General features: G+C 46.7%; 1 protein-coding gene across 1 annotated transcript in view; it reads right to left on the bottom strand.

The window, feature by feature from the left end:
* CWC22 (CWC22 spliceosome associated protein homolog) overlaps positions 1-16,007 on the bottom strand; it is a 210,619-nt gene that overhangs the window by 102,772 nt on the left and 91,840 nt on the right. The window contains exons 9-11 of the mRNA XM_082260918.1: positions 8,917-9,123; positions 4,272-4,334; positions 2,469-2,573 (exon numbers count right to left, since the gene is read on the bottom strand). Of these exons, the coding sequence (XP_082117044.1) occupies positions 2,469-2,573; positions 4,272-4,334; positions 8,917-9,123 (375 nt within the window). The remainder of the gene's footprint in view (positions 1-2,468; positions 2,574-4,271; positions 4,335-8,916; positions 9,124-16,007) is intronic.

Here is a 16,007-nt window from a genome sequence, read left to right as displayed (position 1 = left end):
CAGAAAAGGACGGGACTCCTTACCCTTAGAAGCCTGAGGAAGAAAAGTACTCTTTCCCCCTGTGAGGCCTTTGATGAGGTTATCCAAGGAAGCATCAAACAGACCATCTCCCACGAATGAAAGATCGGACAAGGCCTTCTTAGAAGCCTGGACGGCGGACCAAAATTTCAGCCAGATAATGCGAACCAGGACCACTGCAGAGACAGACAGTCTAGAAAGCAAGGGAGGGGCATCCAAAGAGGCGTCACAGACAAACTTTAGTCCTTGGACCTATTGATCCGCCAGCTCCACAAACTCAGGAGGGAGCTGTTTCTCCTCCAGGCCCCGGTGTAATTTGTTTGCCCAATCAGTCAGAGCTTGTGACACCAGGGTGATGGTAAACAACGGCCTAAACGCCGACCCAGCCACAGTGAATGGCAGGTCAAGGCCACAGACCGCTTATCAGCCGGATCAGAGACTCTTCTACCGGTATAACTGTTGCTTTATTCAACCTGAAAACTGGGAAGTCCACTACATGACGTACCGTTCATTTTTTAAGGAGGGACTCCTCATAAGGGTATCGCATTGCCAAATGCTTAGGGAATGCAAAAGGTGCATTTTGGGGACCCCCACTGTTTTGAGACAATATCTTCAAAGTGGGGGGGGGAGGGACACCCTTGTCGCTTTGGAGGACTTGTGGGTGCCAATGGTGACCCACGTCTCTGATGCTGCATTAGTCGCATCTTCCAAATGCAAGGATTCCCGCACCAATACAATCAGTGCAAACACTAGCGCCTTTTCATTTGTGGCTAGAGGAACAGAGGAATCATCCTCACTATCCGAGCGCAAGGGGTGCGTGGACACAGACTCCGAAGAGTAACTGGCATCCGCGGCCGTTTCAAACCCTGGATCTGAAGAGACAGAGGAAGCAGGTGAAGGCGGGGGGACGCTTTTTAGTAGCCCGTTTGCCCAGGACCAAATCCACTTTGGACAACAAGGACTCCAGGACTGCCATCAGTGCAGCCAGTTGTGGGGCACCGGAGAGCCCCGCATCCTCAGAGTAGATCAGAAGGTGAAACATATTTCAGTGACGATGGATAGGGAAAACTGCACAAGTGTAAAAACACACTGTAAGGGACACTCCACCGCGCTGTCTGCACCACAAGGCCCGGCCCAGCACAGTACTACCGCTGTATATCAGCAAGAGGGAGAGGGAGCCCCCGGCACTCACCGCCACCGGACAGCTCACAGGAAGCTTCTGCGGTGATCAGTAAAAGACATTTCTGGCTATAAGCACTAGAGGTCAAAGACTTCCCACCGCCGAATCACCGCCCATCTGAGCTCCACAAATATTGCTACTGCTCTTTTTAATGGGAAAACATAGACAAATGGCTGCCGAGGCTAAACAAACATGGGCGCTGATCAGTAGCTGACCAGGTTACAAGAAAATGGCGGTGTCACGGTGCTCCCGGGGTCCCAAGGCTAAAACAATATTATCAATAGGGATGGGGAGGGGGGGGCCAGACAGGTGCCCCCACCAGCCAAATCCCCGTGAGGAACGATCGTTTTGGAAGCCAGCAGCGTGCTCGCTCCCCTACTGCCAGTGCTGCCCCCCCAATGCACCTCAAAAAGGTAAGTCCACCCAGGGGAGGGGGGGATGGAGGCCACAGGCCACATAGACCACTGAGCTGGAGGGAGGGGCGGGGGGGGGGGGACACGATTCGGAAGGAGGGGAACCCAGGGGTTCGACCATCCCAGGCAGGGGCCCATGTCTGCCCCAAAACCTGGCAGGGGTAGAGGGGGGACAGCTACTTACCTCCAGGAACAGGATGGGCACCGCTCTGGACAGGACACCGCTCCATCGTAATGTGGGTGCTACGGCCAGGAGAAAATTCTGTAACTCAGGCTGAAACCAGTTAGTATGCGCCCTTGCGAGAGGTTTAACTTGCAGACAATCCCCCATCCATGTTGCGGCCGACATAGCGTGGAGCTGCGGTCTGCACACGCTCACTGGCTGGACTGGGGGGACACCTAAAGATCTAGATTATCCAGTTCGTCGCCCAGTCCGGCAGTTGATCGTAGATTCTCACAGGGACAAAAATAATAAAAGAAAGAAAAAATTCCATTAAAAAAAAAAAAATAGCTAAGACTAGAGATCCCAGCAAGGAACTAGGTCCTTACTCCTGACTAGGCAGAAAAAAAACTTACCTACATCAGGAAGTGGGAGTATACCCCCAGGGATGGCCCCAAAAAGGTGTGCTCAAGCTTTTCTCTGCCTGCTGTCCTACCCCTGTAGGGTGCAGCATAACCCTACAGTCATGAAGATCAAGTGCTCTGTCGGTCAATGAACGAAAGAGAAAATGGGTTTTATTTAGGACAGGGTAACTTAAACTGGCAATATACACTGCAAAGGCAACAGTGAAGAGAAAATATTAGTATATAAAGGCATCAATTTCTGATGAATGATTAAGACAAAAAGTAGCACAAACCTTCCCCTCCGTCTTCAGCTCCATCTTTTTCTTCTTCGTCGTCATCATCACTGTCATTTTCGCTGTCTCCTCCTTCAGAATCAGTGTCCCCTTCGTCAAGGATTTCTTAAAAACACAAGAATAATAGATGTAACATAAAACTAAATCCCCTAGTAAAGAACACAGCCTACCCACAATAAATCTGATCAGCATGATGTATTCTCCCCCAAATGAATATACAGTAATTTATCAAATTGGCACTTGTGTCTGCACTAACAAAGGCTAGCCAGGAAACTTAACCACTTGCCGACCGCCGCACGACTATCTACGTGGGCGGTCAGCCCCTCACAGGCAAAGTGACGTAGGGCTACGTCACTAGCTTGTGAGGGTCTAGGGAGCGAGCGCGCGCCGCCGGAGGCCCGCTCCCGCGTGGTCACGGACCCCCCCGCGCGTGTGACCGGCGGACCCGATCGCCGCCGGCCACTCTGCGATCGGCGGGGGAGAGGGAGAAAGTCAGGCAGCTTGTGTAAACAAGCTGCCTGTCATTCTCCTCTCTGTATGAGAGATGATCACATGGATCTACTATGTAGGTCCGTTGATCACTCTGCATACAGTTGAAGCCACAGCCAATCACAGTTAGAATCACGCCCCTAGGGACACACACAGCCCCTCCCTCTCAAATAAAGTTAACCCCTTCACTACCAGTGTATTTTTACAGTAACAGTGCATATATATATAGCACTGATTACTGTAGAAATGTCACTGGTAACCCCAAAAGTGTCAAAAATGTCAGTCAAGGGTCCGATCTGTCCGCCGCAATGTCGCAGTACCGCAAAAAAAAAAAAGAAAATCGCAGATCGCCGCCATTACGCGTTAAAAAAAAAAAAACAAAAATGACAAAAATCTTTCCCTTTGTTAGTAAACGCAATAACTTTTGCGCAAACCAATCAAAATACGCTTTTTGCGATTTTTTTTACCAAACATAGGTAGCATAAAACAAATTGGCCGAAAATATTAAAAAATTTTGATTTTTACATTTTTTTGGGGGGGAATTTCATATAAAAAAAAGGGAAAAATATTGCTATTTTTGCAAAATTTACGCTCTTTTTTTGTTTATAGCGCGTGATCAAAAAATCGCACAGGTGATCAAATACCGCCAAAAGAAAGCTCTGTTTGTGGGAAAAAAAGGACGCCAAATTCGTTTAGGTACAGCGTCGCACGACCGCGCAATTGTCCGTTAAAGTCACGCAGTGCCGAATCGCAAAATACCCTCTGGTCGTTTAGCAGCCAAATCCTCCGGGGCTTAAGTGGTTAAACCATTAGTAAATGCACTTCAACAATCCAATGCTTCAATCTGCAGAATGGGTGAGGTGTTTTTCCCCCCTTCACTCACAGTTTAGAACGTAAATAAAAAACTTTCCCTTGAGATTTAAAGGCACTGCTGATTTTCAATTTAGATTTATTACACATATTGCAGCACTGACAACTAAATCAAAAGAAGGTTTATTAAAAATACAGTATAAATTCCTAATGTAAAGCTATTTCTTTTGTGAACTTTGAAGGCAAGGAAGGAAAAAAAAAAGACAACAAAATGTGCTTCGAATGTATCTCATGAATAGTAAAAAGATAGCTTTCCTGCGACGTTACAATAAATTTCCTGGATGAATAAGAAATATTCGAGAAAATAGGAAAACGTAAATGATTACACAAGGTTTTCCAAGTACAACGGAAATCTCCAATTTGTTTGAGACCCCTCCCTGTAGTAAGAGAGGTGTGCTCACCTTGAACAGCTTACTATAAATATACAATTATTTCTATACATACCTTTTTTAATAGTTTTGTACTTTTCTTCATTTTCAAGATAATTTGGATCCATCTTGAAGACATCTTGAAAAGAAAAATGTAAAGACTATAGTTAAGTATTTTATAGCACATCTGTCAATATTAATAAACCAAAAAAAAAAATAATAAAATCAAAAAAGATTTATAATGAGGCTTGTGCTTTTAATGTTTTGTTCAGAGACCTATGAATATTGATTTACCTAAAACAGAAACTATCAGATAGCCTTTTATCGCAGAAGAGCTGGTGTATGCATCTTCAATAGCAGCACCTTTTTCTAGCTAGCTCGTGCTCTATGAAATTAAGTACATCCTAAGTTTGTCTGGCATAAATTAATTCCAGTGTGCATCAAGATGGCTGAGGATACTGAACCTAGAAGGCGGGCAGGTAAAGATAGGAGCGCCAGCGAGGAAGCCTGGAGGCAAGACAAGTATAGGATCATCAGTTTGTTTACCTTAGAAAACCACCACAACTTTTGTAGAAAAGCCTATCTCTGTCTACTGGGGGGAGGGGCACACTGTTTCCACTGCATGGAATGGCCCTTTCTCTATGTGTGGAAGCAGTGGTCATCTAAGCAATGATATAATACTTTCCCTGCCGAGTCACAGCTAAAGCTTTGCTATCAGCAAATGTTATGCTTTCTGCCGAATGGAGGGCTCTAGCTCTGCTGCAGAGAGGACCATTGCTTCCACATAAAGAGAGAAAGTGATCTTCTCTGCAGCATACTGACAGGGCTCAGGCTTTGCAATTTATATACCCAGAGAGAAAGCTATTTTTTTCTTAATTTTTTTCAAAAATAATATTAAAACGCAAAAACATTCTTGTGTTGTCAAACTCATATTCACCTCTAGATTTTCAAGGTGGCTAATAAGCTAACAAAGACTGGTGAATTTCTGACTTGTATTGCAGATAAGACACTTTGGGCCAAAGGACCACAATATAGTAGAATTCCAGTCAAATACTAATTATATTTAAACCTGCTCCCACCCCTATTCTAAGCCTAGTCTAACTACCCTTTAAAGTAAAGAGGTCTATACTTACCTATTCTGAAGACGCTCCTATCCAGACACAAGATCACCCCAGAAAACCCAGCTTTAGTGAAGCTAAACGTCTGCAATGCCTATGCAGTGCTGTCACCCATTGGCTTACAATGAGGCATTAATTGTCGACTGTCCCTCCTTTACACTGAAGCCAGCGCTCATCATGTGACGGGACCAGGGCGCCCTTAGAATAAGTATAGACATCTTTCTTTTACAGGGTAGCTAGAATAGGCTTAGGGGGTGGGAGCAGATTTAAGTAAAGTTAGTATTTGACAGAACTTCCACTTTAAGCGCTACAATCTATGTTATGGGCACATACTCCGTTAATCATGATAGTCATTTTACACTTTTAAACCGTTTTTTGGGTTGTTAGAAAAACTGTGAAATGACACAGTTGCAGAAAATGAGTCTTTTAAAAGGATGACCTTTTATCTGGTAGCAATCTGTCCTCAGGTCTTGAATACTAAAACCAGGGTAAAAAAAAAAAAAAAAAAAAAAAAACAGACATTGGCAACCTATTTCCCTCAAGAATCTAGCAATCAGCTGGTGGATTTTTTCATCTAGTAGCAATTGTTTCTCCCAAGATTATAACAGCACTAAGAACATCTGGCTATAGTTATGGTGTATTTTCAACTTAACAGGTTAAAAGCCATTTTTTTTCTTTTAAACAAACATTTTATACTTACCTGCTCTGTGCATTGGTTTTGCATAGAGTAGCCCCGATCCGCCTCTTGTTCTCAGGTCCCCCTGCTGGTGCTCTGGGCCCTTCCCCTGCCCCAAATGCCCCCATAGCAAGCTGCTTGCTATTAGGGCACTCTTACATGCTCGCTCCTGAGACCTGCTCTGTGTCCATAAGACACAGAGCGTGGATCAGCCCCGGCCCCTCCTTACTGGGTATGATTGACAGCAGTGAAAGCCAATGGTTCCTGCTGCTGCATCTCAGCAATGAAGAGGCAGAGACCCAGGAGAGCCACTGATCCCATGCACATCACTGGATCAAGATCGGGCTTGAGCTAGTATTGGAGAGGGGGGAGCTGCAGGCTGAAGGTTTTTACCTTCATGCATAGAATGCAAGAAGTTAAAAGCCTTCAGCATTTGAAACCACTTTAATAGCTCAACTTTTACAAAGTGGTGCTAGGGCTGCACCAGGTTCAAAAATAAATACCTCTAGTTAACCAATCTGCAAGTCATTAGAACCAACTACGAGTTGGCGTAGAGAGAAAGGCTATGTGTTTGAAAGCTGGGTAGCAGGCGGCATATGTTTGCTGCATCTACTTCTTCCCTTACCACCATCACTGTTTGTCCTCCGCTCCTCTTGCACAAAGGGCACTTATTGGGGGGAGATCAAAGCAGGAACCTGATTTTGACAGGTACCTGCTTCCCAGTTTCGTTCCGTGCGCCGTGGCGCTGGTTACCGGAAGATCTTCTTCCTTCCTGTCCCTGCATCCATCATTCACAATGTACAGAACGTCTCGTGCATGCAAGCTGTCACAGCCGGGTGTCCATAGCGAAGATGCCTGGCGCCGCCAAGGGAGGATGAAGACGGCTGGGCTGAGTACACCGCTGGACAGTGGGACATGCGAGTGGCTGTTTTTTAAAAATCAGCAGCTACACTTTTTTTGATAGGTGGCTGGAACTCCAACTCCTCTTTAACCACTTTAACACTGCTCACATTGCTGCTACTGCACACGTTAGTAAGCAAGAGGCATACATTAACCCCTTCCCTGCCAGTGTCATTTTTACAGTAACAGTGCATATTTATAGCAGTAATGTCACTGGTACCCCCAAAAGTGTCAAAAATGTCAGTCAAGGGTCCGATCTGTCCGCCGCAATGTCGCAGTACCGCAAAAAAAAAAAAAATCGCAGATCGCCGCCATTACGTTTTAAAAAAAAAAACCACCAAAAATGACAGAAATCTTTCCGTTAGTTAGTAAACGCAATAACTTTTGCGCAAACCAATCAAAATACGCTTATTGTGATTTTTTTTACCAAACATAGGTAGCAGAAAACAAATTGGCCAAAAATTTAAAAAAAATTTGATTTTTACATTTTTTTGGAGGGAATTTCATATAAAAAAAAATGTTAAAAATATTGTTATTTTTTCAAAATAAACGCTCTTTTTTTGTTTATAGCGCAAAAAGTAAAAATCGCACAGGTGATCAAATACCACCAAAAGAAAGCTCTGTTTGTGGAAAAAAAAGGACGTAAATTTCGTTTGGGTACGGCGTCGCACGACCGCGCAATTGTCAGTTAAAGTCGCACAGCGCCGAATCACAAAAAGTGGCCCAGATGTAAGACAGCAAAATCCTCCGGTGGTAAAGTGGTTAAGGACATTGATGGCTTTACAGCTGAAAGCCTCCTAATGGCTTTACAGCTGAAAGCCTCCTAGCAACCAGTGATGCTGAGTGGGCAAAGCCTGATGGGGAAGCTGAGACAGTAGTTCCTAATCAGGTCACATTCCCCAGCAGGCTGTCTGTTGGCTATGGACCTACCCACTGCCTACTGTCAATCACAAGGAAGCAGACCTGAAGGAGGGACTATTACCATCGGGCTCCGCCCACACAGCTCACAAATATCCTCAGATGACGCGCAGTTTGTTTCATAGCTGCAGCAGCAGCAGCTCAGCTGCAGTGGCAATGTAGTGTCCATATGGACATTCCAGTCTTTAGTTTAGCTCCACATATCGTGCGTGCCCCCCAACATTTGTCAGAGTTCCAAAGAGTGTCATAGACACGTTTTATAAATTCCACTGAATGCGATTAGCAGCCTTACTCAAAGTAAAGCTGTAAAGGGAAGTTTTTTTTTTCCCCTGCAGGAGATATTTCTTCACTTTTTGTCATAGTGACAGACATTGGAAGAGAAAAGTCTAATCCCTTCATAGGCAAAAATGGATGTACCATACAAAAATATATAAACTATTAACAGACAGTAAATGTGGCTGTGAGAAACATTTTTTCACTTTTTTTTAGGTTTTAGGTGTGTGAGAGTCAGCATGGAATTGTTCTACTATTACTAGCAGAAGAATTTCAGGATCACCAAATTACACTCAAAAGGGTGGGCATGACTAGGGCCCAGCCTAACACTGGTTCATTCTCCTGCATACTAGGTCGGCAAGAAAATACACCTAATACGAATTACCAATAGACAAACTTAGGAATGCCAGAATAGAAAAATAAAAAAATCACAAACAGAAACAAAATGCAAAGAATCACTTCTAAAAATGTTATCTTCCAACAAAATGTTGATTAATGGGAATGCAGGATCTGAGTATTAGAGCTGCATACTCAATAGATAGTTTAAAAGTTGACTGAGTGATTGCAACATTTTGACTTTAATGTAGGCATTCTCCACTATACTGAAAAGCACTAAGCTTTGGAAGATATCAGAAAAGCAGGCGTGAACCGAATAAAAACATCATCATCATAAGGAAAAGTAAACAGCTCGAGAATGACAGATTTCTCTGCAACTGAATGATCGTGATTTATGCTACAAACAAATACTTTGCAGGCAGTTTATTCATAGAGTTGTCAATTCCAAGCAGCCACAGATTTTCATCAGTGCCGTGATAAATGACATAGTAAAGACTCACTAAGTACATCTTCTTGATTGTAATCATCCTCTAAAGGAAGCATATGCGTAAACTGATCTTCTTCCTCCACCAGGTCCAGGCCATCAGGGATAACTGGGTGATCTTTGAAACCATCTTTTCTGACAGCAAATAAGACCTCAATCATGTACTGCACACGCTTGTCTATTTCGGACTCATGTAGGATGTTCCGCAAACGTTCAAAGATAGCTGCAGAGAATAGAAAAACCACACTTAGGAGTTGATAAAACAACTATTTTAAACATTAAATGAAACAAATGTTATGATCACTGAGGGCCCCTTAAACTCTGAGTGGAGAAAACCACATTAAAAAAAAAAAAAAAAAACGGAATTTTTGTAAAATCTTACCGTAAAATTCCTTTCTGAGTCCTCCAACAGTCGCCGCCCCTCATATAGTCTTCACCAATGGGTATTGACTTCCTCTCCGCAGGAGTAGCTAGGCATAAGACTTGTTAAAAACAAAAGCATTTAACATAGACACACCCATGGGGGCTGTCCCACTGGTCAATACCCCCCTGCAGTAAGCCATCCCAACTCAGTTTGGTAGCATAGCAGTAAGTGTACAAGAACCCCAAAAGAGTGGCGGGGGCGGCGACTGTCGGAGGACTCAGAGAAAGGAATTTTACGGTAAGATTTTACAAAAATTCCGTTTTCTTACGTCCTCCGCCAGTCGCGGCCCTCATATAGTCTTCACCAATGGGATGTCCCAAAGCAGTGTAGACATGAGGGGTGGGAGACGCAACCGTATAAAAGGCAACGCAGTACCCACATCAGAGAAAGGAACCTTACACGCACAGTAAGAGAACCGTCTGGGCAATAGAAAAGGCTCAACAGGAGCAACAACCCAGGAAAGCAAATAACCCAGGGGAAAAACAACCCCAACAGCCAGGGACCCACAAAAAAACAGGGGCACTGCCGCACAGAGAACTTTGCGGCCAAAGGAGGCATCAGCTGATGCCAGAACATCAATCTTATAGAATTTTGAAAAGGTGTGCACCAACGACCAAGTCGCAGCCTTCCACACCTGGGCCACCGAAGCCTGATGCCGGTAGGCCCAGGACGTACTCAGATCTGGTAGAGTGCGCCTTAACAGGGAAGGGTGGAACCCGTTCCTTCAAAGCATAGGCCTGTACAATCGTCTGTCTGATCTATTTGGCAATGGTCGCTGCAGACGCAGCCATGCCCTTCCGAGGTCCCTCAGGAAGGACAAAGAGGGAACCCGATTTTCGAAAGGATTCAGTGGACGTCAGGTAAACCTTGATCGCCCGGACAACATCCAAGGAATGCAAGGCAACCTCCTTAGGATGCTTAGGCTTCGCACAGAGCGAAGGCAAAACAATGTCCTCATTAAGGTGAAAGTCAGACACCACCTTAGGGAGAAATGACGAGTTAGGTCGCAAGACCACCTTATCTTTATGAGCCCCCAGGTAAGGGGAGCGGCAAGACAACGCCGCCAACTCCGACACCCTGTGAGCCGAAGTGATCGCCACTAAAAAGGCAACCTTCTTAGACAGCAGAGGCAACGATATCTCCCGGATGTTTGCAAAAGGAGAACGCTGCAACAAGGACAGAACCAAGTTCAAGTCCCATGGAGGTGAAGGCTCCCTCCGGGGAGGGGCCAAACGTCGCACACATTGAACGAAGGTGCGAATTAAGGAATGAGACGCCACAGGACGCTGAAAAAGAACAGCCAGTGCAGATACCTGGCCCTTTATCGTGATCAGCGCCAGGCGCTGGTCCACACCAGACTGGAGGAAAGCCAACACTCTCGACACCGAGTATGAGCGAGGAGAAAACCCCCTGGACGCACACCAGGCAAAATAAGCTTTCCAGGTACGGTAATAAATTTTACCAGACTAGGCTTTTCTAGCCTTGATAAAGGTAGAAATGACCTCTGGGGAGAGACCCCTGTCTCTCAGGACCTGGCTTTCAACAGCCAGGCCGTTAAAGCCAGCGACTGTAAAGCAGGATGGAAGATCGGTCCCTGAGACAGTAGATCTTCTCGCATTGGCAGCCACCAAGGAGGCGCGACTGCTAGGTGAACGATGTCCGCGTACCAGGACCGGCGCCACCAGCATCACCAAGTTCGGTTCCGAGGCCAACCTGCGAAGGAACCTGGATAACAACTGAATTGGAGGATACTGATGCCAAGGGGCCACTAGCGCATCCGAGGCGTCCGCCAGAGGATCGCGGGTTCTTGCCACAAACCTTTCCACCTTGTGGTTTAGCCGAGACGCGAATAAATCCACGTCTGGGGATCCCCACTTCGCACACAGCATTTGGAGGGACCATTCCCCCTGATCCAGGGTCTGGCGGCTCAGATAATCTGCCTGCCAATTCTCCACACCCGGAATGTGAACTACCGAAATCGCCGGGACATGAGCCTCGGCCCAAGACAGAATGTCAGTCACCTCCCGGGCACTCCTGGTGCCCCCTTGGTGGTTGATGTAAGCCACCGCGGTAGCATTGTCCGTCTGTACCCGTACAGGACGGCCCTGAAGTAGATCCGACCACTGGAAGAGACAGTTTGATCGCTCTAAATTCCAAGATGTTGATTGGAAGGGAGGACTCCTCCTCCGACCAAGTGCCCTGGGCAGACAGGTTGCCCAGGACTCCACCCCAGCCCGACAGGCTGGCATCCGTGGTAATCACTGTCCACAGTAACGGACGGAAGGACTTCCCTCCCGACACAGCCGGGGACTGAAGCCACCACAGAAGATCCATTCTGGTCCGGCGACTCAACGAGACACTCAGATCCAAGGACTGAGGTAGTCTGTCCCACCTGGCCAGGATCTCCGCTTGGAGAGACCGTGTGTGAAACTGAGCAAATGGTATTGCCTCGAAGGCTGACACCATCAACCCCAGGCACCGCATACAGGCCCTGAGTGACGAGGATTCGTTGTCCCTGAGGGACCTGATCTCGTTCTGAAGGGTCCGGAGCTTGTCCTCCGGCAGAAATACCTTCGCGTGAGCAGAGTCCAGAACCATTCCCAAATAGGGAAGACGAACCGAAAGAGACAAAGTCGACTTCTGAACGTCGATGGTCCAACCGAACTGGAGCGTCTGTACCATAGTCGACAGATCGCCCAACAGGCTCTGACTGACACTCGATCTTAAGAGGAGATTGTCCAGATATCCCAAGACCGCAATGCCCTGTGCCCTTAGCAGGCCCAGAACAGGCGCCAGCACTTTGGTAAAGAAATGAAAAAACAAATTTAAACCCGCGCTGCACAATAGTAATAAATTATTCAGTGAAAAAAACTGTGAAAGTGTGCAGCTGCTGCAAACCCTAAGAAAATTCTTAGAATAAATGAATAAAAGCAAATTTATGCAGCGCTAGCAACAAATTTGTGACAAAAATTAATTAAGATGAAACTAATCATATAAATTCAATATATATTAATAAAATATATCAATCACATTAAAGTGCATAAATATTCTATAATGATAAAATATAGTGCATGATTAAACTCAAAATTAATAAATATAATTTCCAAGTGAAAGATTTAAAGTGCATAAATAAATATAATTTGCATTAATAAATATAATTTCCAGGTGAAAGATTTAAAGTGCATAAATGGTGAAATACAGTCCTTTTTGATGATCCGAAAAGGTGCCAAAGTGCCAAGTGAATAAGGTGCTTGTGAGGTGAAGGTGCCCTCTTGGTTCCCCACTCACCGGAATTAGATTGTATAAAAGCCCTTGGTTTTATTGCACATTTGCCCAGGATCTGATGTGGGATTCCTCCGATGTGACCTCCGTGTTGAAATCGTCCCCAATATCACTGCTTCTGGAATCCAAATGCCTCTAACAGTTACTGAGATGCAGAAAAATTCAAACACTGGGGTTGATTTGCTAAAACTGGAGAGTGCAACAGCTGGTCCAGCTCGGAGCCGAAGCGAGACCGAAAGGTAACTCTACGAACTGATGGTGGTCCTCCGCTATGGCAAACCGGAGGTACCTCTGATGACCCTCGAAAATGGGGATGTGCAGATACGCATCCTTTAGGTCGATAGAGGCCAGGAATTCCCCTGGACTCAGGGAGGCCACCACCGAGCGGAGGGATTCTATATGGAACTTTCGAACGCGCACAAAGTGGTTCGGAGCTTTCAAGTCCAGGATCGGACGCACCTTGCCCTCCTTTCTGGGCACAGTGAACAGATTTGAGTAAAAACCCCCGAAACCTGTCCCGATGAGGCACAGGGACAATCACCCCCTGGGCAAGGAGGTCCTGCACCACTTGATGCAGGTCCTGTAGGCGCCCTGGGGGTCAAATGAAGATTTGAGGGAAAGAATCTGTCCCCCGGCCGTGAAAGGAATTCAATCTTGTATCCTGATCGAATGATTTCCTGAACCCACCTGTCCAGAATCCGGAGCAGCCAAGGTTGGAGGAAACCACGCAAACATCCCCCCACCCCTGAAACGGGTGAGGGCGTCCCTTCAGGCAGAGGCGGATTGAGCCGCCGCACCGGCATGGCCAGACTTCTGTTTGCCCGCCCAGGGATTTTTCTGGCCAACTTGGCCCTTGAAAGGTTAGCCCTTGTTTTGAGGCTTGAAGGCACGAAAGGACCCCTGATTGGGTCTAAAGGCAGGGCCCCGCTTGCCGCAAAAAGGCTTGTTCTTCGGATTTTGGGGCAGCAGAGTGCTTTTGCCCCCAGTGACTCCTTTCACCAAAGTATCTAAAGCCTCGCCAAGAAGGCAAGACCCTGCATAGGGAAAATCAGCCACCGTTTTCCGTGACGTCTGGTCAGCCGACCAGCTCTTCAGCCAGATCAGTCGATGATTAAGTACCGCGACACTAGACAGGCGTGCAGCCACAGGGGCCTCATTCAAGGCCGCATCGCACAAATACATGACCCCTTGATGAATTTGGTCCACCATGTCCAGCATAGCAGGTGGGGCAGAATCAGACGCGAGAATGCGTCTAAGCACCTTAGTCCAATCTGCCATTGCCTGGGCCACCATGACAGAAGAGAAAATAGGTTTGAGCATGGAACCCGCCACCATGTAGGCATGGCGGGCAAGAGACTCCAACCTCCTGTCCGTAGGATCCCGAAAAACCTCAGTGGGAACCAAAGTAGCCTTGTTCAACATGGCCACAGTGTGATCCACCTGGGGGGCCACACACCAGCACGAATCCGTAGAAGGCACAAAGGGGTAGAGCAGTTGAAACCGTTTAGGCACCGTGAAAGGGCGTTTCAAACTGCGCCATTGTTCATTCACTGTGTGATGAAACTCAGCGGGGCAGGGAAAAAGCTGCGCCGACTTGCGGGTCCTATGTGTACCAAAGGAGGACACAATGCACGGAGGATTGGGCTCATCCTCCAAATGTAGTGTTTCTTTAAACAGAAGAAATCAACGCATCTATAGCTGCGCGTTCTTCAGGCGACAACTGGGGAGAATAATCTACCCCCTCCACCTCCCCCTAAGGCCCCAGCGGGTCCAGGGACGAGCGAGACCCTGAAAAGGGCACGCCAGCCACAGCAGCCACATCATCTGAATCAGAGGACAAAGATATTCTAGGCCTTTTTCTAACAGCTCGTTCAGCCATCAGCACCTCCATTTTGGACACTAAAGTCGCCACCACAGTGGCCAAATTAGGTATAACAGGGGGATCAGCAGAACTGGGGTCCCCCACCAAGGCTGGGGGGAATTTCCTGTCCCGAGATTCCATTGCAGAAAAAAGTACTGGCCCTTTAAGAGCGCTGCGGACTACGCAGCCCACCGCTAGATATACTGTGTACACAGACCCCCCCAAAAAGGGACAAAACTGAGCCAGAAGGGATAAAACAGAGAAATATGGAAGAGACAGTGAAGCCCACAGTAAAGCCAGACATGCTGCCCACACCTAAAATGGCGGACCGCGCGGTTTTTACCCGCTGCGGCCGCCGCACACATAGTCTGCTTCTCCAGAACACCAAAGTGACACAGGAGAGGGGCCCCCAAACCCACACAGCGCCAGCAGTGCAATAAAAAAGACCCCCGCAGGGATCGCATCAGGGAGCCCCACAAACGCACAGCCATGGGGGAACACACAGCAACACAGGACTGCCACCCCAGACAGAGGACCCACACAGAAAGTACTTACCTGTACCGGATGGCGTGGGGTGCCTCTATGAAATGAAAAGCCTCTGTCCTCAGATGACAGGGAATGCTGTCAGCCAAACGCAGGACACTGCAGCACTGAACCGCAGATGTGTCCAGTGAGGTAGCCACCTCACAGGCTGCATCCCTGCTGCGAACAGGGATGGGTCGTTCTTAGTGCCAGGGCGAACACATAGCTGAACGCTCGATGGCGGGCTGGAGATCCATCTGACCCTCTGCCCTGGAGAGCCAGGATGGCCAGTCCGATTCCCAGCTCCGCAAAATTCATCTTCATCCGAAGATCCGACTAAAACTAAAGCTGACAAAATAATCAGCTAGTAAAGCAAAGAAAAAACTGACATCCTTGCAAATAAAAATCATAAGAAAGATTAGAAGGCTGAGACTGTAGCCCCAGAACAGGGAAGCCTATTTACTCCTAACGCTAAGCAGAGACAAACTGTGCTGGGATGGCTTACTGCAGGGGGGTATTGACCAGTGGGACAACCCCCATGGGTGTGTCTGTTAAATGCTTTTGTTTTTAACAAGTCTTATGCCTAGCTACTCCTGCGGAGAGGAAGTCAATAACCATTGGTGAAGACTATATGAGGGGCGGCGACTGTCTGAGGACGTAAGAGAAATTTGGTTTTCCATGTTAGGACTTTCACCACACTCAAACCTTCAGTTGAACTCTCTCGCTCTGTGTATGTGTGCGTGTGCGTGTGCGTGTGCGTGTGTGTGTATATATATATATATATATATATATATATATATATATATATATATATATACACACACACACACACACACACACACACACACACACACACACATACATACACATATACAGTCAGGTCCATAAATATTGGGACATCAACACAATTCTAATCTTTTTGGCTCTATACACCACCACAATATATTTGAAATGAAACAAACAAGGTGCTCCAACTGTAGATTGTCAGCTTTAATTTGAGGGTATTTACATCCAAATC

This window comes from Pelophylax lessonae (genome assembly GCF_965119305.1).
Source record: "Pelophylax lessonae genome assembly, chromosome: 6".
Lineage (NCBI taxonomy): Eukaryota > Metazoa > Chordata > Amphibia > Anura > Ranidae > Pelophylax > Pelophylax lessonae.
The sequence above is the reverse complement of the archived record's forward strand: the minus strand, read 5'-3'. Positions and strand labels throughout refer to the sequence as shown.